Raw genomic sequence first — 23,091 nt, 5'->3', positions numbered from 1 at the left:
CCCCCGCGGGGGCGGGGACTCTCCGCCGTCCTATCCGGGCCGCGGGGCCGGGCTCGGGCCGCGGTGCGAGCCTGGCGCTGAGCCTCTGTCCTGCGGGTTCTGTGGGGCGCGGCCGGGTCGGGCGGGGACTCGCTCCCGCCGGGAAGCTCCCTCGGAGCCGGGGGCGGCTCTGGGAGCGGTGCGAAGGAGGAAGGGAGCGGCAGGTCACCTCGGATCAGTGCCGCCCGCGCGGGCTCCTCAGGGTCGGGCCTAGAGAGCGGCCGCAGGGAGCGTGGCGTTACCCACAGCCCCGGACCGCTGCGGCCGACACCAGAGCGCGCCGCAGCGCCGAGACTGCCGTGGCCTGCCCCGTGGGCCTGGCACCTCGTTTCGTTACTGCGTACTTTGTCACCGAGGCAACGCCACAAGAAGCGGGCTCGGAGATCTGTCACGTTTTGTGGGACATCGAGCGCTTGTGTGAATGTTAAACTGGCCCTTCTGCTGCACTGGGAGGTCTGGTGTCACAAAGCAAGCCAAAAATATCTCTTTTTTTTTTTTTTTCCCTAGGGAAAACTGTGTTGACTGGGGACATGGTTCGGGTCTTTTTTTGTTGATGGCTGTGTTTTCTGTGCAGCTTGTGGTGCTACTACAAGCACCATACTTCAGGGATGGCAGGTATGTGCTGTCATGCCAGTGTAGTCATGCTGGCATTTAAAACACTGGGAGAGGGGGGGTGAGGTTGGTGCTGAGCCTGTTTCCAGTCAGTTGGTGAGGCAGGTCATGCTATTGAGACCTCATATAAATGGAAAGATGTTCTGTCCTGCTACAGTCCCAGTCTGTTCCCTAACAGTGTCAAGGTGGGGGATTCAGTCATGATACTTAAACCTACTGTTCCATTTTCTGAGTGGAAATGGTCTTGGAAATGGGAGTAGTTTCCCTCAGCCGCTTTGGGAAACAGAGAGGTCCTGAAGCCAAAATGAGAAGGATGCCTATCTTCATACAAACTACTACTGAGTCATTGCCTAGATAGCTTAATTGTATCACAGTACTTAGTGGTAAAGGAACATTGGTTGGTTTTGGGTACATGAAAGGCTCAAACACTATCCCCCCTCCCTAACTGGCAGTGCATATAAGTAATCCGATACGTGAAAGGTTCTGGGAGAAATGAGTACAGCTCTATGTGTTTTATATTATGCAAGCAGAGACATAAATGCTGATATACTCTATAAATGTTGACATACTCTAACATTGTTGCACCAAACTGAATAATATTAATACACGATGCTCTTGTGCCTTTTTCAGAACTGCTCCATTTGTTTTAGCCAAGATGAATCATACTAGACAGTTGTGGCGAAATGAAAGGAATAAGTCCTCTGATGCCAAAGCTTGGGATCTATGTGCAAAATTACTCGCTGCTCTCCAAACTGAGCTCACAGCATCCCTTTGTTTCTCTTATATAAAGAAACTGTGTCATAATATCTTTTCGTCTTACTTGTACAGACAAACTCCACCCATAGAAAGGTGTTGAGGAGGGAGCTGGCTGTACAATTAGCTTTACCATATTCAAGAACTTGTGAAGACGTGTTAGTATGTTGATTGTGTTATAACACGCTGTGATGTTGCCTTAGGTAAAACTACATTTTTCCTATTGGCATGTATGTTACTGTGTAGCAGTACTGAATAAATAAAGGGAAATTTAAACTGTAGAAATCACTGTACTTTTTAATAAAATGCATTCCAATATTTAATAAAAACTATAAATTGCTACCTTATAAGGCAGAGAAAATACAGGAAAAGAAACCAGGTACTTTAGAGATGTGAAATGTGCTTTCACTTGCCTGCATCAGACATCAAATAGCTCTCTTAAATGTATTTCTGGTGAAATCCATCAAAACCCCTAACATTAGACATCATTATTTTAAAGATGGCAGTTGTGATCGTTAATAATGAAAACTCACATATATTGCTAATGGACTAGATGCAGACTGCATTCTTCACCTCCATAAAAGACTTTCAGTAATGAATGCTTTGATTTTCTGTAGCACTACAGGTAACCACCACAGGCGCAGGCCTACGAGGACACCGGCACATTTTCTGCATCTACTTCTATTGTGTAAACGAAAACCCATAATATGGCAAGCTAAATGACTGTTGAAAGACACGGACACTTACCAACAACAGAAAAGAGATGTGATGAAGGCTGAATGTAAGGTTTGTATACCCTGGTGACAAGTGACAGTCTCGAGATGTCTGGGCTTGTTCTCTAGTGCCGCCTTCTGGCTGATCACTCCTACAAAAATGCCAACAGATCCCCAAACCAGGAGACAACATCTAAAGAAAAATTAATAGGCTTTCCAAAAAGTCCATGGAGAATTCCTCTCTGCAGCCTAACTCAAAGAAATACTGGAGACAGTCCTGTCAGTCAGGGTGGTGTGAACCCTGTCACCACGTTCAGCCAGGAGGGCTGTTCTGACAAGTGTGGAAAATGCAATTTTCTCTCCTGGACTATGCAGGTCTATTTCAGCAGTGACTTGAGGATTCAGCTCCGTGGTATCCGTCAGGTAGCGTTTGCTCTTTGGAATACAGTTATTTGTATGTATTCAAAGCTATGTTAGAGGCAGATCAAGGGCAACGAATCTGTAGAAACAATATTGTTACAAGTATTACTCTGATTGATTAGCATGTATTATTACGATTTCCAAAATAAAAGTGGAATTTTTTGACTGATACCATTTTTCTGAAGGATGTAGATTAATGGTATTTATGCTTTACAGTGGCATCAGAAGATTTATGACTTAGAATAGCTTTGAGAGGAACCTGAGTGAGACAATTTTGCATTGTTGAGAGAAACCAGGAGACATACTCCAGGGCCTGAGACATCAGGTCCAATGACAGTTTGGGACTTATGGCCAGAGCTCTCTGACAGTGCAGCAAGGCCTTGGGATCCTTTCAGAGCTGTCATCCTTATAAAATCCTATCTCTGCGATCCCAAGGTGTAGCTAGAGCCCTACCTAGGGAAGGCAAGGCAGCAAAGTCCTTTCTCTGACGGGGCAGCCCCGCCTGGGAGGGCAATCAGAGCCCCATCAGCCACGAGGCGCGAAGAGCACTCCCCGCCGCCCCGTGGCAAAGAGAATCCCCACGAAGGCCGGCGTGCGGGATGAGGACCCCGTCTCTCATTCCTTACGCTGCTTCGTAGGGAGGCCGGATGAGGGCAGCGGACGGGCAGCGCCCTGCCCTGCCCTGCCCTCCCCCTCCCCCGCCGGGCGGGAAACGGGACGGAACATGGCGGGCCCCTCCAGTCCCCGCTTCCCCGCCTTTCCCCGCGCCGCCGCGCATGCGCGCCAGGCGGCGCAGAGGCCGTATCCCTCCGCCGAGCCCCTTTTGTCGGGGATATTTGTGTAATAAGATAATACCTGCGCCCCATGGTAAGTGCCGGGCGCCCCTCGAGCAGCTGCCCGCGGCCGGCCCGCGCCGCCTCCCGCCCGGGCGCGCGCTGGCGGCGGGACAGCGCGGCGCGGCACGGCGCCCCTCCCCTCCGTTCGCCGTGTCCCTCCGCCAGGCGCAGCGGGGACTTTTGTGTGGGGCTTTTGGGCGCCGATGAGCGGCGGCCTCCGGCGCCCCTGGTTGTTGTCGCGGCGGCGGCGGCCGGGCCGGCAGCACGGTAAGGCCCCAACCCCGCGCCCCGTCTCTCCCTCACCCCCCCCGGGCCGGCCAAGCTTTTCCAGGTCAGTCTGCGCCTTTGTATAGGGCCCTGTTACCGGATGTGGAAGTTGATCTCTTCGCTGGTAAAAAATAATTCCACTTCCCCCGGAACCCGGCGCCGCGGCTCCCTCCGCAGCGCCCAGCCCAGCCAGGATTTCCTGTTGGGGAGAGCGGGCGCTCTGGCCGGCCTTCCGGGGACCCCGCCGCGCGGGGGGCGCGGGCAGCGGCGATGGCGGCCTGGGCCGCGGCGGCGGCCTGGGCGGCCCACGGGGCGCCGGGCGCGGCCCTGTGGGGCAGGGGGCCGCGCCGGAGTCGGGGGCCGCCGCGCGGCTGGCGGGGCTGGGGGACGGGGCGCCTGGGGGCCCGAGTGACCGCGCCTGCCCGCGGCGGCCCCTCTTCCCGTGGCCGCGGCTGCCGCGCAGGCCCGCGCGAGCGCGGCGCGGCCGGCGAGGGGCCCGGGCTCTGAGGGGTAGAGCGGGGTCCGACTCGTCCCGCGTCTTTCCCCCTCCGGGCAGCCCGGTGAGGGCCACGTGGAGACGATCTCGAGACTCGCGTGGAGCGAGTTGGCCGGTTCCACTCGCGGACTGCACCCCGAGGGTGGCTGAGCTGCGTGCCGGAGCTTGGCGCCAGAGGTGCCCTGAGGAGAGGCAGCTCCGGTGGGAGGGGAGGGCGTCCGTCCTCTGCAGTGCCTTTTGCCTAGAATCTGTAACTCTTGCTTTGGGCTCTTAATAAAGCGTATGATGGGATCACAAACATGGGGTAAGGTGTGTTAGTTCGGACTGGTTTTGTTGGGTCAAAGTAGTTTGTGTTGGTGAGAACACTGGTAGCACGTTGGTGAACTTCCGTATAGGAAGTCTATTGTGCTCAAGAGTTTTTAACTTAAAGCAGTTGTATGTTGTCCTTTAGCCTGCTCCCTAAGGTAGCTTTTAATTAGTGCCAAATGCTGCTAATATAGAGTTAAATATGTAAAAAAATAGAAATGTACACATTTAGTGGGTTTTTTTTAGAATTACTTATGACTTCTGAAGCATTGGTAGGACCAAGCATTTTAGCTGAAGCGTGTGTGCACAGAAAATTACTTGTAAGGGTACAGAAATGTGCTGTAAATAAGGTTAAGAGTATGCGTGGCGGATCAGCATACACTAGGTATGAACTCTTGTTTGTTACCCACTTTCTTTGGTGAAAACAGGTTTTTTCGCTAGTTTTTTTTTAGATCTGCGTCAGACAAACTGTCAAGGAAGGTTCCTCATAAAATGGATGCTTTAATTAGAGTGGCTGGTGATTTTTGTTTGAGGATATTTACAAGTTTCAGTGTATCTGAGACATACTCTTAAGGCTGTAGGACAGTTCACAAGGCTTAGATTCTTCATGTCAGTCATAGCTGCTGTAACAACGTAACCTGTTTGGTATCTAGTGCCAAACTTAACCCCTGAAAGCTTTGTAGCTTGTTGGCAGGGCCAATCCAAATCTTGGTTGCTGCCAATGGTTCACCTATATTGCATAATAGTATTTTTGTAGATGTTGCATTTTGTTGCAGTTAGTGGCCAAATCTGTGTTCTTTTTAAGGACAAGACTTTTCTACCATCTTTAATGGAGTTATGTTGATGATTGGTACTAATTTAAATTAATAGATGAACCTAATTGGAAAGACCTGCATAATCACAGGCTCGACTCTCTTAGCCACTGAACTGTTCAATAATGTATTTGCTTTTCTGATCCCTTTTCTTAGATCAGACATTTTTCATCTGATGCTTACATAGTCCAACATGAAGGTCATGTTGCTGTTCAAACAAACTACAGAGAACTTAGTTACAAACCCAACACAGTCATGGAGGAAAACTGAAAGCACTGGAATGAAACATGAGTGCTATTAATGTTATCAGTGCAATTTTCATTATCACCATAAAAGTGTGGATGCTCTAAGCCTATCATGTTTATAGTAAGATTTGAAGTATGACACATGAAATTATTGCCAAGTACATTTAGAAAGTTATGATTCCCTTGGGAAACCACAGAAACTTTTTGGAATTTATCCCATGTAAGCTGCTATGACCACTATGAAGTGATATGTATGCTAAAATTATACTAAAGCTTGCGTTAAGAGCTGCTAGCACATGGAAATACACCTGGATTTAAAGCAAACATTCCAGTTCTTTCAGAGTTACAAGATGGTAATTAAAGACTTTTTCAAGAGTTCTGAACTGAAGTATTGTGCTGTTATGTCAGGATAGCAAAAAACCATAAATTAGGCAGGCTGATGGTATTATTTGAATTATCATCATGATCCAAACTGAATGCTTGATTTAAGGAGTTACTGCTAACTACCTGTACTTCAAAGTATATCTGCCCCTGGTATGGATAGATGTGTAAAATTAGTCAGAAATTGCTGTTCAAAGTTTCTAGTGCTAGTGTGCAGTGTTGGAAGCAGTAGGGTGACAGCATTTCTGAAGAGGGGCCAAGGAAGCACATTGTTTTGTTTTGATTTTTAAATAGCGGAAAGAACAAGATGTTCTGGAAAGGTCATTCTCCTTCCAGGTGTAATGGTGAGAGAGAGGATGAGCCTCAAGCTGTCTTCCAAGTACAATTCTGCCTGTCACTTCAGTAGGGAAACTCATTTAATTAGAATTTTTAGGATTGATTGCAAACCTCGATCATCAATAAGGTATATGTTGACTCAGTTTGCCTTTCAGTAAATAGCGCTGCTGCAGCCCACACTCCTCTAGTGCAAGTATGTTTCTCCTAGGAGTGTGCCTTGGTAGAAGTAACACTAGTGGCTGTGAGATCTCCGTGTTAGCAGATGTTCTGCGACAACTGTTTTGTGCTTGTGGATTTTGACCAGCTGATGTTCATCACTGCAGTGGTAGTAGGGGAATAAGGCAGGGCACAGCATTCTTGGGGCAGGACACCAGTCTGAAAGGTGCTGTGATATTTTAAGCCTAACTTCACTGCCTTTAGACTGCACAGTCTGCTGCTCTGTTGTCTGTAGACTGTGGTAGGGTACCCCAGGCTTCCCAAACTCTGCATTTTCCCCATTCTTCTCCCTCTACACTGAGCCCGTTTCTCACAGTTCCACCAAAACTGTAATGAAGTACAGTTGTATTCCCATCTCGGAACACCCTGATGTTCACAGTTTTATAGACTGTACAAAAACTTAAATGCAAAAAAGCACAGTGATTTCCTATTGAACAGAAGTAAAATGGCAATAGTAATCTGATGTAAGTTTTCTTTACAAGTTAATGATGTCATCTGGCTAATGATACTGTAAAGAAGGCATTGCAGTAATGAAATATGGAAGTTCAGGGGGTGGTTAATGAATGCGGTGAAGTCCAAACCCATCAGAAGCTCTTCCCTATTTACCCATTTGTAGACAAAACCCTCTGTTCACACAGTTGTGTAGGAGCTATTATAAGTCTGAAAACCTATGCAGATTGCCATAAGAATAGCTGTAACAGTCTCAAGACTTCATTTCAGAGCCAATGATGTTTTTATTGTCTGAAAGAGTCATCTCATAAAGCATTACCCAGTTGTGCTACCCAAGCTTGAAGGAGATGATGCTGCTAACACAGTTCAGTAGAGCTGATTTGCAATACTGCAAGGAGTACTTAATTAAGGGTGCTGCTTTGAAATGCAAATCTCATTGCAATTTAAAATATATTTTATTGTACTATATGTCGAACTTTGCTTTTCATAGTATCACTTGGCTTATTGTAGTGTTACTAGATGATATCAAGAGAACAGCTCAAAATATTTCTGGAAAGGAAAGGGAAATTGTGACACTGTGGACCCTTCTCAGTATGTCCCAGTACTAGCAGTCAAAGAATTTGAGGGGAGACATGGGGTAAGTTATTGCTCAAGGGTTTCCTGACCTTACTGTACTGGTCCTTGGAATGATCTGCTGAGTAGAAATCATCTTTGGATTGACTACTCTTGGAATTTTGTGAGTACTAGTATTTGTTGGTTATGAGTGACTAAACGTGCATGAGTTTTGTTGGACAGGCCTCTTCAGTTGCTCTTTCTAGTACTTTAGTGACATATAATGTAATTTTTACTTTCAAATTCAACAATGTAATTTTGCTGGGTTTTTAACTGCCACTAGATGGCCCAAGCATGCTTTCAAGTACCCTGTGAGAACTGAAACTTAATCACTAAAATTTACGCTGTTTTAACTGAAGTGGAAATTCTGCATCATGAAACATGTCAACTACTGTGGTGCTTTGTGCCTGTTTAAAATACAGACACAAGAGAGTGTTTGTAAGTAATACATATGGTAACAGTTACGTTGTGTATGATCTACCTTGTCCCTCTTTTTCCTTCCTTAGAACATTTCTTAGTGTAGTATAAAGTTTTGCATCAAGATGAGAACTCATGTACTGTCACTGATAGTGTATTCAACAGCAATGGTTCAGATAAACTTCAGCCTGATATCAACAGCTTTTCAGAGTCTATCCCTAACATCTCCTGGGAGTGAGATTTTCATTTTGTTGTCCACCATAACTGTTTTTCTTTGCTGCTTGATTTTGCTGCATAATGTAACAACTTTGCAATTTATCTCACCAGTATAGATGTGTTTAGTGGCTTCTGAATAGGTGTAGTTTTTAAGTAAACAGACTGTAATTTAACTCACCTTGTTTTTGTTGTCCAACAACATTAAGTATAAGCTTGTTATCAAGACTCTCTTTTTGGTTAGTTGAGAGAGACAGGTAATACACAAAAGGCAGGGCTTAGCATAAGGGAAACTGGACACTAGGGGGAGGCTGAAGTGGTGGGATGTTCATCCACAGACACATTCCCTGTACAGCCTGACCAGGGGCCAGGTCTGAGTGGGAGGCTGAACTAGGTGACCCAGAGAGGTGCCCTCCAAATTCCAGAAGGAGACTTTATTAGTTCCTTTGCTTGGTACTTAAAACAGAAATACAGGGAAAACAAATTGTTGTCTTTCTGAATTATTTCCTAACTTCAGTAGGACCATGAACTTCCAGCTTTCCTGTTGCAAGTGTGTGTCTGTGTTCTCTTTTTCTTCTTAAATTGCACTCCCTGCCAAAAAAAAACCAAGATGCCATTTAGATTGAGTGTTATATCACTTCATTTCACTGTTACCTATACCAAATGCCCTCTCTGTCCTATTGTTTTATGTCGTTACTACTAGCATCTTACTTTACAGGGATAGTAGATTTTCTCTCATTCCTGTTTCTCTTTTGCACTTTCAATAGTCAGCTGTTGTCCGTTCTTCTTCATCTGACCGTGCTCCTTTTTTTCTTCCTTTTCCCAATGTCAGTATTTTTCCTGTTCTGCTCCTCTTCCCTCTTCTGGCTGGAGACAAATTGACATGTCCACATGTACTAGAAGGGTGGGCATAAATGAAGTATTATTTTGGTGAAGGAGATATTGCTGCCTGCACTTAGTTGTGTGGCCTAAGAGACAATCTGCTCTGCTGATGCGTGTTAGAGTTCTGCCTTTGCAGTATTTCCATCTTTCTAATTTCTCCCAAAGTCGGTAGCTTTCATCTTATTGAGCAATATACCACACAGATTTTGCCAGCTGAGCCATGTGCAGAGAACTTTCTCAATGTGTTGACTTTGTGATAGAAGTGTGTGTTTAATGGGTTTTCTTTCTGAACGAATACACTCTAACTTTGAGTGGGAAATTGACTGCGTGGCCTTGCAACTGCTTGTGGCTGAAAACTACACCAATGAAATTCCATTCTCAGCATTGTGGTAGTGCAAAACATAGGTACAGGGACTAAGATGTTAATGATATGTTTTGGTTAGTAGTGTGAGTTAAATTCCAAATTTTCATTTTACTGAAGAAATTTAATGGCATGTACAAAAATAGAGTGATTTTAAAAAAAAAGATGTTATACTACGAAATCTTTGATGAAACACAAAATGAAACACTTGTCTACATACAGATTTGCACACTTTGTGTTATGTGGAACAGTTATATGCTGTAAAAGGGAGATTATCTAAGATGATGTGGAAGTTTTTGAGGTAGCATCTCCATCATGTCTTGATTAAAATTTTGCACTTCATGTTTTCAGTAACTAGACAGTTGAAGCAGGTAGTAGGGTTTGGTTTTCTATGCTTATTCCATCATTTTGTAGCTAGGGATACAGAAGTTACATTTTAAGGTGAACAAAATGAATTGATAGTGATAGACAAGGTGTCAGAAAGGTGTTGTGTTTCAGATCTATCTAAATGTATTTACATAGTGGTACCTCTTAAATACGTGTAAACATTTTGGATAACTTAATGTGGTGCCTGTGAGACACAGCAACTGTGGTGTAGTATCATTCGAAAGCTGGACAAAGCTGCAGAAGGTTGCAGTATCAGGTGAGAGCTTCTAAACCACTTTCTGCTATAAGAAATGTGTGTTCAATTTAAATTGAGTTTGCTATAATTTCACAGCTGCTATGGTTATGGCATTGTAATACTGAAATCTTTACTTCAGTGTCAGTTCTGTTTAGCTGTCAAAGTAATTCTAAAAGCAAGCTGCTTATTGGAATCAATAAAGTCTGTTCTCGTGGCTAAAATACCAACTCCAGTTTTTGAACTTTTCAGAGTAGTTAATAATTTTAAAAACAACAGGGACATTTGTGTATTTAAAATAACACTAAAGTTGATATTTTTTTCTTTATATTCCTTTATGTCCTTCACTAGATGTCACTAGTAGATTTGGGGAAGAAACTTTTAGAAGCTGCTAGAGCAGGTCAAGATGATGAAGTTCGCATTTTGATGGCAAATGGAGCACCTTTTACCACAGATTGGGTAATGAAATTTAATGTAATGTTCGGTACATTGTCTGCCTTCTCTCACCTGAAGAAGAAAGTAGGATTATTACAATTAAGCATTTGTAATGCAGGCCTTGGGAGTTTCTTCTTGGAATTCTGCAGTCATGTCATCTAATGTCTAATTGAAGATTAAAATTATTTCTTCATGTGACATTACTGATTTTAGTAACAGACTGAATGAGCTCATTTGAGTGGCTTTGAAAATGAGCTTTGAAATAGTTAATGGGAGAAAGCAGCAATCACCCTCCCAGTTATTGTATTTATGCGAATTGGTCCGAATTAAGGAAGCAGTCCCAACTACCTAATATGTACAGCTGAGAGTTCCCTGACATAGGGGCTCTGAGGTGTCTTTTGGAGGTGCCTATTTTTGAATAGTTTGTATAGGGAAATCAGGTATCTAAAATTCTAAGATATTGACAAGCCCTTAAGAGCCTTAATCTACTTAGTGACCTAGCTTCCAAGTTGACTTTGTTTTGAGTGGGAGATTGGACTTAAGTGACTTCCAGAGATCTCTTCCACTGTTGATATGGCATATTGACCAACACAAAAAAAATGGATAGACTCCTCAAAACATTTCACCTCAAAACCAGCAAAAAAGCACAGACCTGAAAAAGATGCTTCCAGTGGGCTTTTAGTGTGTTGTGATTATGGGGGGTAGGGGGAACAAACCAAAAAGCAACACAACCTCATAGTGACATTGTTAAAACTATACTTTTTCTGTTACAGTTGGGAACATCTCCGCTTCATCTAGCAGCACAGTATGGACACTACTCGACAACAGAAGTGTTGCTGCGAGCAGGTGTAAGTCGGGATGCCAGAACCAAAGTGGATAGAACTCCATTACATATGGCAGCATCAGAAGGCCATGCTAGCATAGTAGAAGTCTTACTTAAGGTAAAAACCTCTGAAACAAGATCTGAGGTGGGGGTATTACAATGGTTTATGATTTGCAATTTCCCTTTCATCATGAAAACAACATGGAAATGATACGAATGTTTATACTGTGTGCATTGGGGTCTTTGCTTTCTTATTAAACTGTAATTTATTTTAGCATTAAAATCATCGTGATTTCAGGTGAATTATTTATTGCTGTTTCGAAGTAAGACAGCTTCCTAATTTGACATTGTGTGACTAACAGCTTTTAAAACCAAGACATGTTATGTTTTAGGGAGCCTTTAATCCTTTGGGGTAAACAATTTATTTGGTGGTTAGATTTAAGTACTTTTATTAAATCTGTAAATGTAAGATAACAGGACGTTACTGATGGAGAAAGACAGTTTTGGGCTTTGTTCAGTGACCAGCATTATTTAATTCATGACATAGTTTCTGTGATGATCTTATTTGCAGCATGGTGCTGACGTCAATGCAAAGGACATGCTCAAAATGACCGCGCTTCACTGGGCTACTGAACATAACCACCAAGAAGTTGTAGAACTGCTAATAAAGTATGGAGCAGATGTTCATGCTCAGAGTAAATTTTGCAAAACGGCATTAGATATTGCGGTAGACAATGGAAGTGAAGACCTTGCAGAAATATTACAGGTAACTTGATACGTGAGCTTGCATACCTACAAAAGGGTCTTGTCTTGATTTGGTCCTCTTTGTTCACAGTAAATGGTAAGGAGAAGTAGAGGTATGTTATTCTTTTTCACTTCAACAGACTTTTTGTCCTTAGATTTCAACAAAAAAACATTCTCATGCTTATGCAGAGCACAAAATGTGAACTGATGTGTGTATATTGCATGAGTATAGCGAGGGAGGTTCTGTTTGAGAGGAACATTCAATAATTCTAGTTCTTAAAAGGTAAATAACTTCTTTATACCTGCAATTGGGATGATACTATTACCTTTGTCTCCTAGATTGCAATGCAGAACCAAATCAATACAAATCCAGAGAGTCCGGACACTGTGACGATACATGCAGCAACACCACAGTTCATCATCGGACCGGGAGGGGTGGTGAACTTAACAGGTCTGGTATCTTCTGCAGATATATCAAATGGAACAGATAGCTGCATGCCTAGAGGATAGCTACTGGGATTTTATACTTCAATTGATTTTCACCATTTAGTGAAAAGACTTGAGGAAAAACAGTGATAAGAATAGAACAGTAACTGTGTTCTTCTTCAGTGTTTCTTATGTATTGTAAATATTTAGATACTTAAAACAAGAGTCTTCACAGAGATAATTAGAAGACGTAGTATTTGATTCACAAACTTGCCTTCAGAATAATACTTGGGTTCAGCAGAATGTTGCTGGGAACAGAGTGTGTTAGAAGCTTTGGTTCAATAATAATAGAAAAGGGACTTTAATGGTTTTTGTCACTGGCTTTTTTTTTTCATCCTACTAGATGAAACAGGAGTGTCTGCTGTACAGTTTGGAAATTCATCGACATCAGTATTAGCCACGTTGGCAGCTTTAGCAGAAGCATCAGCTCCACTGTCTAATTCTTCAGAAACACCAGGTTAGAAAGCTAAGTCATTTAACAAACTGTACTAACTGGCACTTTCGGAGCTAGAGTTCATACAGAGATGAGATGACAGTCTTCCTTCCTTTTTCCAGCATGAACAAAATTGTTCCTTTCCTTTGACTGGGAAAGTTGTCAGATTCATATATACTTTTTTTTTTCTTCTTAATAAGATTTCTGACTCCAACTGGTGTTTCTGAGACTAATTTGAGAAGGATTCATCTTGCTGAAAGCAAGGGTAATTCAGGAGACTGTATTTGCATCTGTGTCTACGTACAGTTTAGTTGAATTTGCTGCAAGAATGTTTTCTTTGAATGCTTTTCTGTTAAATGTTGAGAAATGACCTCTTATGTTGTTTGCATATACTTTGTCAGTGGTTTTATCTTTCACTCAAAAGGCACAAGAGTAACTTGGAATTCTTTGGGACAGTGGTCTTTCTTACTGCTGAGCCTGTACTTGGAAGCCAAGTCAAGTTCAATACAACACCACTTGATATAGGACTTACTGTTTTGGTTTACTGAATACACACTCTGTGAGCCTTTAAGCAGTGATATAGGACAGTACTCTCTGAACATAAAGTTCTTCAGAAAACAATGACTGCAGTCATTATTTGAACTACAGAGTGGTTTGTGTATTATATTGTAATTAACTTAAAGATGAAAGCCTCAGGGTTTTATCTACCTTCTCTCATCTTGAGAATCACAACACAGTCTATAGGGTTTTAATTTCATCTCTGTAGATAGAAAGCACTGCAATATCTGTTACTTGAATCAAAGGCTTTGCTTTTACCCTGACAAATTGAAAATAAAATATAGAGTTAGTGTGCTTGAAATTCTTTTATTATGCTACCAGTGATCTTGCTTTTTGTCTCAGTATCTTGCTTTAAAAAATAAGGGTTGTGGTGTGAGACCCCAGTTAGTGTCTACAGTGCAAGCTGTGGTTATGTCCTGTAGTCTAGAATGCAGTCTTTCCCTTATCTTTGGTTTATAGATGTAATATAAAACTGTGAGAGTTCCTTACTCTCATACAAATGTATACTCATTATTGAATCATTCATTTGAAATATTTACTTGAGCTGGCATTTTATCTTTTTATATTTCCCTATACAATTAGATAAGTATAATGTTTATTTTCTTTTTAAGCTTTATATTTCTCCTTCGAAGATGTAAAAATGTCAGCTTTGCAGAACTTTTCCTGTAGTCCTGTTTCATAATTTGTGCAGTAAATAGATTTGTGATTGTGTTTGAAGTACTCATGTAGTACAGATAAGATTTTAAGATTCTCCAGAGGTCCTTCAGTCTGTTACTATCTTGAAGGTCATTATGGTAAGGAGACAAATCAGGACTGGGTCCTATGGTTCACTGGGCAAGGCACTGGTTGAAGAATACTTGCAAGCTGGTATTTTTTTAATTAATTCTGGTTAGTGTAAGAGTGCAGATTGTATACACTGCCAAAGTTAATTTTTATATTATTGTTCTTAAAAACAGCTCCTGTTCTTACTGCCATCTTAACACTGAACCCGAAACATCAGTTTTGAGCAGGGTATATCTATTAGGAAACATATTAGACTTAAAAAAAGTACTCTATGAAGAAAAGTAAACTAGGACAGTTACATTTGTATTTCAATGTGATAATGCTTTATATTGACTTACTGGAAGACTTCTGTCAACAATATAATAGATAGTAATGCATTAATTTGGGGGGTGGTTGGTGGTAAGGGATTGAATTTAAAAGACATGGAAGAATTTTTTTTCTCAGCTGTACCAAAATGCATTTGAAATGGTAAAGTTTGATTTATACACTGACTTAATTCCTTTACTAATCTGTTGATAGTTGTGGCCACAGAAGAAGTTGTGACTGCAGAATCTGTGGATGGTGCTATTCAGCAAGTGGTCAGTTCTGGAGGTCAGCAAGTTATTACTATAGTTACAGATGGCATTCAGCTTGGTAATCTGCATTCAATTCCAACCAGTGGAATAGGACAACCAATCATTGTGACCATGCCAGATGGACAGCAAGGTGAGTGGAAACTTCTATGCTTTAAGGTTGAGGAACTGTTTTAGTTGTAGTAATAATAATGAATTGTTACCTGCAAAAATTTTGTGTTATTGATTTAAATATGTCTTTCAATTCTTGTACTGCAAAAGACTCAGACATGTGAGATACTGCAGTTCAGTGAGTTAACACATCATCTGAGTCTCTAGATTAGGAGAAAGAATGGAAGAATTATTAGACTGTGTGGAAGTGGAAGGAGACCTTTAAAGGAAAAGTGATAAATAATTGCTTACCTTCAATAAGTTTGATTCTTGTAAACTTACGAAGTTGGAATAAAACAAAAGCCTTCTTCCAGTACTTATTCTGTTGCCCTACTGGAAGTGTTGTGGGGAAGTGAGACTTAGAAATCTCATGCACAAAGCAAACTATGCAGGTCCTATGGAGTGTATTTTAACAGGACAGGAGCCAAGTCATACGTGCTTGAGGTTTTGGAGGAGCAATGGCAGAACCAGTGAAGCCAGGGTGACACAAATCGCCCTGTTGGGCCATATGTACTTTGTGGAAGGTGCTAGCGTAGTAAGTGCTATATTGTGATGTGTGTATTTCAGGTGGTTTCTTTTAAAGATGCTCTGCCACTACTATTTAGACAAAAATGATTCCCTCTCTGTTTTCCTTGTGAGGGCTCTCAGTGTGGAGCTGTACACTGGAGACAAATTATTTGGTTCTCAATCTGTCTGAACAAGTACAGCTAGTTATCAGAAAGCATGGATGGGTGTAGGTAGTAGTTGAAAGGACAGTTACATTTATTTGCCTGATGGTTGCATGAGTAAATTCAGTATGAGTTTCTTTAGATTCCCAGTTTATTTTTCCTTCAAGGTAAATAACTACTAGATTTTCAGATTACCTAAGGTGTTCTAATTAATGAAAATCAAAAGCCAATTTTGGGTTTAGTATTTGCTTAAGAAACACGATAAATATGATCTGCTACAAGTCAAAGAATTGACCAACTTTTAACTCTGCTGCAATCACTTCTGTGTCTGTTTAATCTGTGAAAAATGGCAGTGATGCTCCAGAGTGACAACTAACTGTTGTAAACCTAAGGAACAAAGAATTTAAGAATTCTTTAGTAGCATACAAGCAGTCAGACTTGTTAGTACATTTTCTTTATGCCGACTTTATAAGGCACTTGATTATATAATTGTGTTTTCAATAAGGAAAGTCTCTCCATTTTTGGCAAATAATAATTACTTAATTGTATAGGTTTTAGATACTGCTAATATTGTTTGAAGTAAATGTTATTTATATGTACAAATATGTTTTTAGTATTAACAGTTCCAGCGACAGACATTGCTGAAGAAACTGTGATAAGTGAAGAACCTCCAGTGAAGAGACAATGCATTGAGATTGTTGAAAATCGCGTGGAGTCTGCAGACATAGAAGTAAGGAGCATGTTACATGATATGTGTTAACCACAGTGTCCAGCACTGGGTATCTGATTGTGGTTTTTTGTGGTGTTCTAGAGTTTAATGCCTGTATTACCACAGAATGAAATGGGTAAAACAATAAGTTGTTCAGTCTCCCCTGTTACTGTAATTAATCTCTTACAAAGTTATTACAGAAAGAACATAGGAGGGCTGTTTGCTTCTTCTGACTGTGCACGTAAAAGTGACGCTTGTTTAAGTACATGATAACTTGATTTTTTTGTTTTTCCTTTGAGATCACTAGGTAGTGTTAAAACTAGGTACTGACATATTGAGTAACTCTTTCCATGAGGAGTGAATGAGAGTACTGTACCCTCATCTTTCTGTTATGACCACATGCTTGTCCTGATTGTAAGATCATATTTTTAGCAGTATTTCCTTTCCATTCATGATATCTAGATAACTGTTAATGGAAATGTGAAACAGTAAGATTCTGTGTTTGTCATTTTTTATCTATGTGTGTCTCCCTTTTTTAAGAATTTATTTTATTTTCTAAAATTCTGGAACAGTTTACTGTTACACATCTTTGCACCATCCAGGGGTTTTAATTACTGTGTGGAACACATTGAGCTTCTGTTTTTAATATATGACAGGCATAGCTGTTCAGTTTTAAGTTGTATGGTTTTTTCTTAGCCACAATAGGTCAACTATCTCATTCCTCCTTCTGTTACTTCTAACTGTGCTGACCAGTTTTGGTCAAAAGGTTATGAAAATTGCAGTCTGCCTTGACCAGGCTGTAAGTTCTAATTTTTGTCAACTCTGTGTCACTACATTTATCAAAGGTTGTATTCTCCAACTTTTGTTAATTTGATTGAATTGTGCCTAATCTAATACCTTTTATTGTACAGTATGTGCTATATGTTACCCATGTCTAATAACAATAATTACCACCTTTCATCAGTTGCTTTCCCAGTCTCTTAAGTTGTCACATCAAATACTTTTGGCCTTTGCAGCTTTGTGGTCATTACAAATTATCATGACAGTTGACGTTTTCTTGCTGCATTTTTTTCAAATGTATGACAGTTACAATAAAAACATTTCTTTCGTTCACACTTTTAAACATCTGCCTGAGTTATTCATAAAGGAAATTACTTTTCCTTAAGTACTTTAATAATTCTCTCAAGTCAAGGAAAAAAGGAGTAAATTGATCTCTTCCTAATTACAGATGGTGTAACAATGCAAATAATTCTTGTAAGGGGATAATCAGCTTCGATTATGTATTTTAAGCACATTTCTCAAATATTGGAAGAAGCTGATTTAAATGAGTTACTTTGTCTGATATTTTTAAGTGCAGGCTTTGATGACTGACACTGTCCCTGCCTGTACAACTAGAAATGCACTGGAGTGCTTTCTTAGCTGTCTTAAATTTATGAGTAGTTAACTATATTGTCAAAGTCCGTAAATTGAACATCCTCCTGTTCACGTGAGGTGACAAACTTTTCTGTGAAAGTGTTGCAAACAGCCAAAGCTGTAGGGATGTGTTTTATTTTTTCTTTTCTGGGTCTGTTAAGTTAAAACACTTCAGCTCATTTTCAAGAGTGAGAGCAATTTTCCTAACCAATTTGATGTTTTAAGCATAAGATGGCAACAAAAGAAACTGTTTTTCATTTTTCATGCATAATTCATTAACATATAGTGATTTTAATTTTTATTCTTGAATCTACCTGTTCTTTGCATGTTTGAAAAGTGAACATGCATTAGAACCAGGACAATCATTTCATTAGACTAAACTAATCATAACTGTAAAGTAATTAGATTAGTGAATTCTTATCCATATTTTTTTTCTGTTGTGAAACAGTTTGGTTATTTAGTTATGGGTGTCTCTATTGTCAATAGACTTTTCTTAGAAGCTGCATGTAGTGAAGAAAACTGCCTGATAAAATGGGAGGTTTCTTAATCAAATTAGAGGATCCTGAGTGCCTTTTTTGTGTGGGTGGAGTTTTACACTGACACAAAAGAACTTTAGATAATTAGAACACTCTCAGTTGTCTTGTAAAGAGTGTCCAAAGAACATTTTCTGAATTTGATTAAATTAATAGACCAGATATAGTTCTCCCTATTCTAGATGTCAAAGTTAAGGAACCTGTTTCCACTGTTCAGTCTGCTATAGATCTGCATTGCTTCTTCGGAAGCATCAGTTTCTTTTCACTGCCTGGTTAGACAATGTACTTGGCCTTGGGTCATTAACTCTGCTTGCAGTAGGACTGTGACTGTCTAAAAACTCCACCTATTAGTTGCTGGACTAATATACTTGCTTTGAATTGTTAGTCCTTAATGTACTATATACACCTAATGAGTACATGGCTCGCTCTCTTCTCTGAGAAATGCTTGTAAGGTGGGATCCGAGAACCTTTCCACCCTCAAGAGCTTTCAGTTTGTGCACATTTTATGGTAGTGATAGTGCCTTGCTTTTCGAAATGCACTGCAGGACTGCTGGCTAGTGAGCTACTGGTTGTTCTTATTCTTCTGCAGCACAGTAGGTAAAACAGCTTTGCTACTTGCCAATATTAGATTTCTGATGTTCTATATGGGAAATTCATGATACAGGTAATGTCTAGCTCACTATATCCCAGACCTCAGTGTCCTGAAGAGGTAAGGGTTGATTTCCACATGTAGCAGCATCAACTGTTTTGGCTGTTTCACTGATAATTGTCTTGTAGCTCTTTTTACTGACTTTCTACTCCAGGAAGCTGTTTTATCTAAGCTGTTGTCGTCCTTTATACTGTATAGATCACTTACAGAAGTAGCAGTGTGTTTTGGTTGGACTGGTGTTGAAACGTACTGGGGTATCTCAGATCCTTTGAGATGTAGGCTCTAATGTTCATTTAACATTTGTCAGTTTAGTTGCTACGTGGATTGGCCATTCATGAAGTTGCTTAAAAAGCAGACTGCAGATTTTCAGTAATGGAAGCTGAACTTCCTTTTCAAATGAGTAAGCAAGATCAGATAAGCTTGTATTTTATTAGCATATGCTGCAAATTAAGCAAGCCCTAGCTAGCCCTTCCTTAAGCTTTTAAAGCCCTGTGTAAAATGAAGTTGCACTTTAATGGAGTTTTTTTCTGTTTTATAGCTAGTGTTTATAACTTGTTAACAACCTCTCTCCTTCCCCTGTTGTTATTGCTGTACAGATGCTGCTGTTAGCAATGATCTGATCACCTGTCATGATATTTCAGCGCATTCAGCACAGCACGTGACTGCTAAATGTGACTGTGACAAGTACTGAAAACAGTAGCAAGTAGAAGGGAGGCAGAGTATTTTGTATTTTCAGGCTCTGACCATGAAAATATGTGAGTGCATCAAAGAGATGAGGAGTAGGGATGCTGTTACGGGGGTGTGGGGTGAGAAACTTCTAACGACTGTTTGAGGTATTAAATGTGAATGTGATATGGAGCTGTTGGGATGGGAATAAGGACAAGACAACTTATTTTCAGTGGACCTCAGCTTTTTGTAAGAGTTTTGTTTTTCTGGGAGATAGTTTGCTTCTCTGACAATTTCCATGCTGCAGCAACTTAACAACTGCAGCGGAAAGGATGATTTGAAGTCAAATACTGCCTTACTCATAAAAGTGTAATGCACTTCAATGAAACAGTCTTTGGTCAAAGATCAAAACAAAATTATTTTCCAAGCAAATTGCTTTTTCAATTGGACTCAGTGCAATATCAAACAAAATGTCAGTACCTGTGTCACTGGAGATAGAAGTGCATTCTCCTTCGTTCCTAAGGCAGCTTCATAGGAAGTGGCATTTTTCAAATTCATTTTTTAGCCATCCCCAGCAAACTTGTGTGCAGCAAGGAGCCTTAAATTACTCCTTTTGAATTGAAAAAGCTTATGAATTAACAGGCATTTAGCTAGCTAACAGTAGGGTGCCCTTAGGGATGTAATTACACGTCTGGATTGCATAGTATCAATCACTTCAGATTGCTTAATTTAGAAACCAGTTGTATATATATTTCAGTTACTGGGCAGCTGTTGCTTTATAGTGCAAACTGCTGCTGGATAACAGTTTTTCATTATAGTGTCTAATTAAAAGTACAACAGAAAGAGACAATCCTGTTAGATTGGATTTCAGTTATAAAACAAGTAGCAAAGGGAATTGAGTCATTGGAGAAACGCTAATGTATTGTGTTAATAGTTGATCACCGAGCTTCTGGTTTGTTTCACTTTTTCCATAAAGACTTGCTTTTGCAGCTACAGAAACTTTTACTCTATTTACTGTGCTTAGTTTGCTATATTTATAGTTCAGGCTTTATTGTGGGGAGTTGTGTGGTGTGATAGTTTGTGTCTAACTTACACAGCAGCATTCATTGAGGTCTGCCAGAGTAAGAGTTGAACAGTTTCTACACCATAGCCTAACACTTGAGCTGCATGTAAAGGAAAAGTATTTGTCATTTGAACTTGTATTTGATACATATTTGACAAAACATTGCTGATTTTGTTTCTAATAGGAAAGAGAAACTCTTCAGAAACAGCTGGATGAGGCAAACAGAGAAGCACAAAAATACCGTCAGCAGCTTTTAAAGAAGGAACAAGAAGCAGAGGCTTATCGGCAGAAGTTAGAGGCAATGAACCGCCTCCAGACTAATAAAGAAGCTGTTTAATAAAAACATGAACATACTGCAAAGCCTGTTACTTTCAAAAACCTGCAGTACAATCTTGAACTGTACACTATATAGGTGCAGACACAAGATCACATGATAGAGAAGATGCTTCAAGTTAACTGGACTTAAGCCGTGAGCTCTGATTAATTTCTTGTAACATAAAAACTCTGAATTAAGAAATTGTGAAAAGTATTTAAAATTAAATACTGTAAATAGTTGGTTTTTTTACAGTTTCAAAATGAGTTGATAAATCTTTTTGAAGGGATCCAGAAACATGAGAAGCCAATGTTTTTGTGAAATTTTTGATTTTAGTATGAATCTAACTTCTGAAAATCAGAACAGTTTTAAGGGTGATGTTGTTGATTTAAGCCGACAACTTGAAAATTAATTACGTGACAAAATGAATTAACAGTTATTTCTACATGGTAACAACTAAAACTTCTCTGAATAAGACATTTCCAGGTGGAAATCTTTGTACAGCTTTAAGTAGTTGTCTCAGATTCTCTGAAAACCATTTTTGGTTATTTTTTTTTTTTTATTTTAGGTGGCGAAATTTTTATATTTAATTTCAGATATATCCAAGTAGATTTACATGTATATGAAGCTAATATTTTTTAAACTTTTCAGTTTGTACATATGCTGCATGTTTTTATAATTTCTACACCTACATCTTGCATAGTTTGGGGGTTTTTTTTCAGCAAAGATGAGAAAATTATGACAAAGATGTTTAGCCTTTAGGTCATTTGAAGTAAGCTAGCAGCCAGTTTTATTGTGGATGGTATATTTCTTGGAAGAATGTGATTTGTAATTAAAAAGGAAAAAAAAAAAGCTTAATTTACATACTAGAGGCAATTTAAAATTTGGCAGTGGAGGCATTGAAACTTCACTATGCTTGTCTTACACTTTTCCTGTACAAACATTTTAAAGTTCAGTAATGGAATAGAAAGGAATGTCTCCACTGGAACACAAACAGTAGTTCTTTTAGAATATACCTGTTCATCTCTTTTCCCCAAGAGCCTTGAAATTATTTCAGTGATACATTTTTTTCTGAATGGACTTTCACATTTTAATTATGCAATTGGACAAGATTTCTTTTCTGTTGTAGTGATGCTGTCCTTACCTAGCATCATTGTTCTTCACTGTGATACTGTGTTTGTGTGCGTCTGTGCAGTGATCTATTATGCTTAGGATTTATATAACACATTATATCTTCAGAACATTGTAAAATCTTTTAAAGAACCCTTACTGTACTGCCTGAGGCAGGTGAGTGAGTGTTGTTGTCTCAATTTTATAACTGGTATAGCTGCAACACAGGGAGTGTTAAATGACTGGCCCAAGACCACATGAATCTGTGGTAGTCGTGGGAATAGATCTCAGGAGTTCCTGGCTTCTAGTCCTGTGCTTAGACTGAGCTGCCTTAAGACTGTTCAGTGCTGTGCTACATTAAATTTTGAACTACTGTGCAGATTCTTTTTTTTTTGTAAGATAAAACTGTGCTTTGCTTTGTTGTTCCATGTTTCACTGCTTTTATGAAATTGTTTATATAAACGTAAGCAAAAAGTCTAGTTTACCTATACTGTACACAAAAGAATTACCCTTAAAACTGTACTCTGGCCTACTTTTTCTATTTTACAATTAAATATCTTTTCCACATATATGTAGTGTAGAATCAATTGCATTTCTCTTGTGTTGTATGTGCATTAAAAGGTCACAGCTGTGCTGTGTTAAGCGTTGAGAAAAGAATGAAAAAAACATTTTTAGGCTTAGAATGGCCTTTAAAAGTAGGAGGGAGGAGTGGGGAAAGAATTACATTATACAATACCAAGTAAAATCTTCCTTCTTCAAACTTACTCTTGAATTTCTACTGGAAGTTAGGACAAATGCTAGATTTCTTTAGCATTGATATAAATTTGGCAAATTCATCCCTAGTTGGCAAAATAATCAAAAGATAAGAGACAAATGGAAAATCTCTGGTGGTGGGGTTTTTTTCCTCATTTTTTAATTTCATTTATTTGTACTTTTGTTATTTTCAAGGCTCTGGTCATGCTCAGCTGGCACTAGGTCTTGAAGCAAGCCTTGTGCA

The 23,091-nt window shown here is 40.0% G+C and overlaps 1 protein-coding gene across 6 annotated transcripts; it reads left to right on the top strand.

The window, feature by feature from the left end:
- The first annotated feature begins 31 nt into the window (after positions 1-31).
- GABPB1 (GA binding protein transcription factor subunit beta 1) lies at positions 32-22,663 on the top strand. 6 transcript variants are annotated; one of them, XM_061999937.1, is made up of 11 exons: positions 32-456; positions 547-654; positions 2,022-2,190; positions 10,338-10,445; positions 11,195-11,362; positions 11,816-12,010; positions 12,328-12,439; positions 12,818-12,931; positions 14,768-14,953; positions 16,253-16,368; positions 20,856-22,663. In XM_061999937.1, the coding sequence occupies exons 3-11, from the start codon at positions 2,173-2,175 to the stop codon at positions 21,006-21,008; spliced, it is 1,170 nt and encodes a 389-aa protein (XP_061855921.1). In that variant the 5' UTR covers positions 32-456; positions 547-654; positions 2,022-2,172; the 3' UTR covers positions 21,009-22,663. The 6 variants fall into 6 exon arrangements, with proteins under 6 accessions (XP_061855921.1, XP_061855922.1, XP_061855923.1 ...); XM_061999938.1 differs by adding an exon at positions 1,282-1,607 and having other exon boundaries at positions 32-654; XM_061999939.1 differs by lacking the exons at positions 32-456; positions 547-654; positions 2,022-2,190 and adding an exon at positions 3,364-3,404.
- The last annotated feature ends 428 nt before the right edge of the window (positions 22,664-23,091 follow it).

Source organism: Colius striatus, chromosome 7 (assembly GCF_028858725.1).
Source record: "Colius striatus isolate bColStr4 chromosome 7, bColStr4.1.hap1, whole genome shotgun sequence".
Classification (NCBI taxonomy): Eukaryota; Metazoa; Chordata; class Aves; order Coliiformes; family Coliidae; genus Colius; species Colius striatus.
Note: the sequence above shows the minus strand (reverse complement) of the source record. Positions and strands in the feature narration are given on the sequence as shown.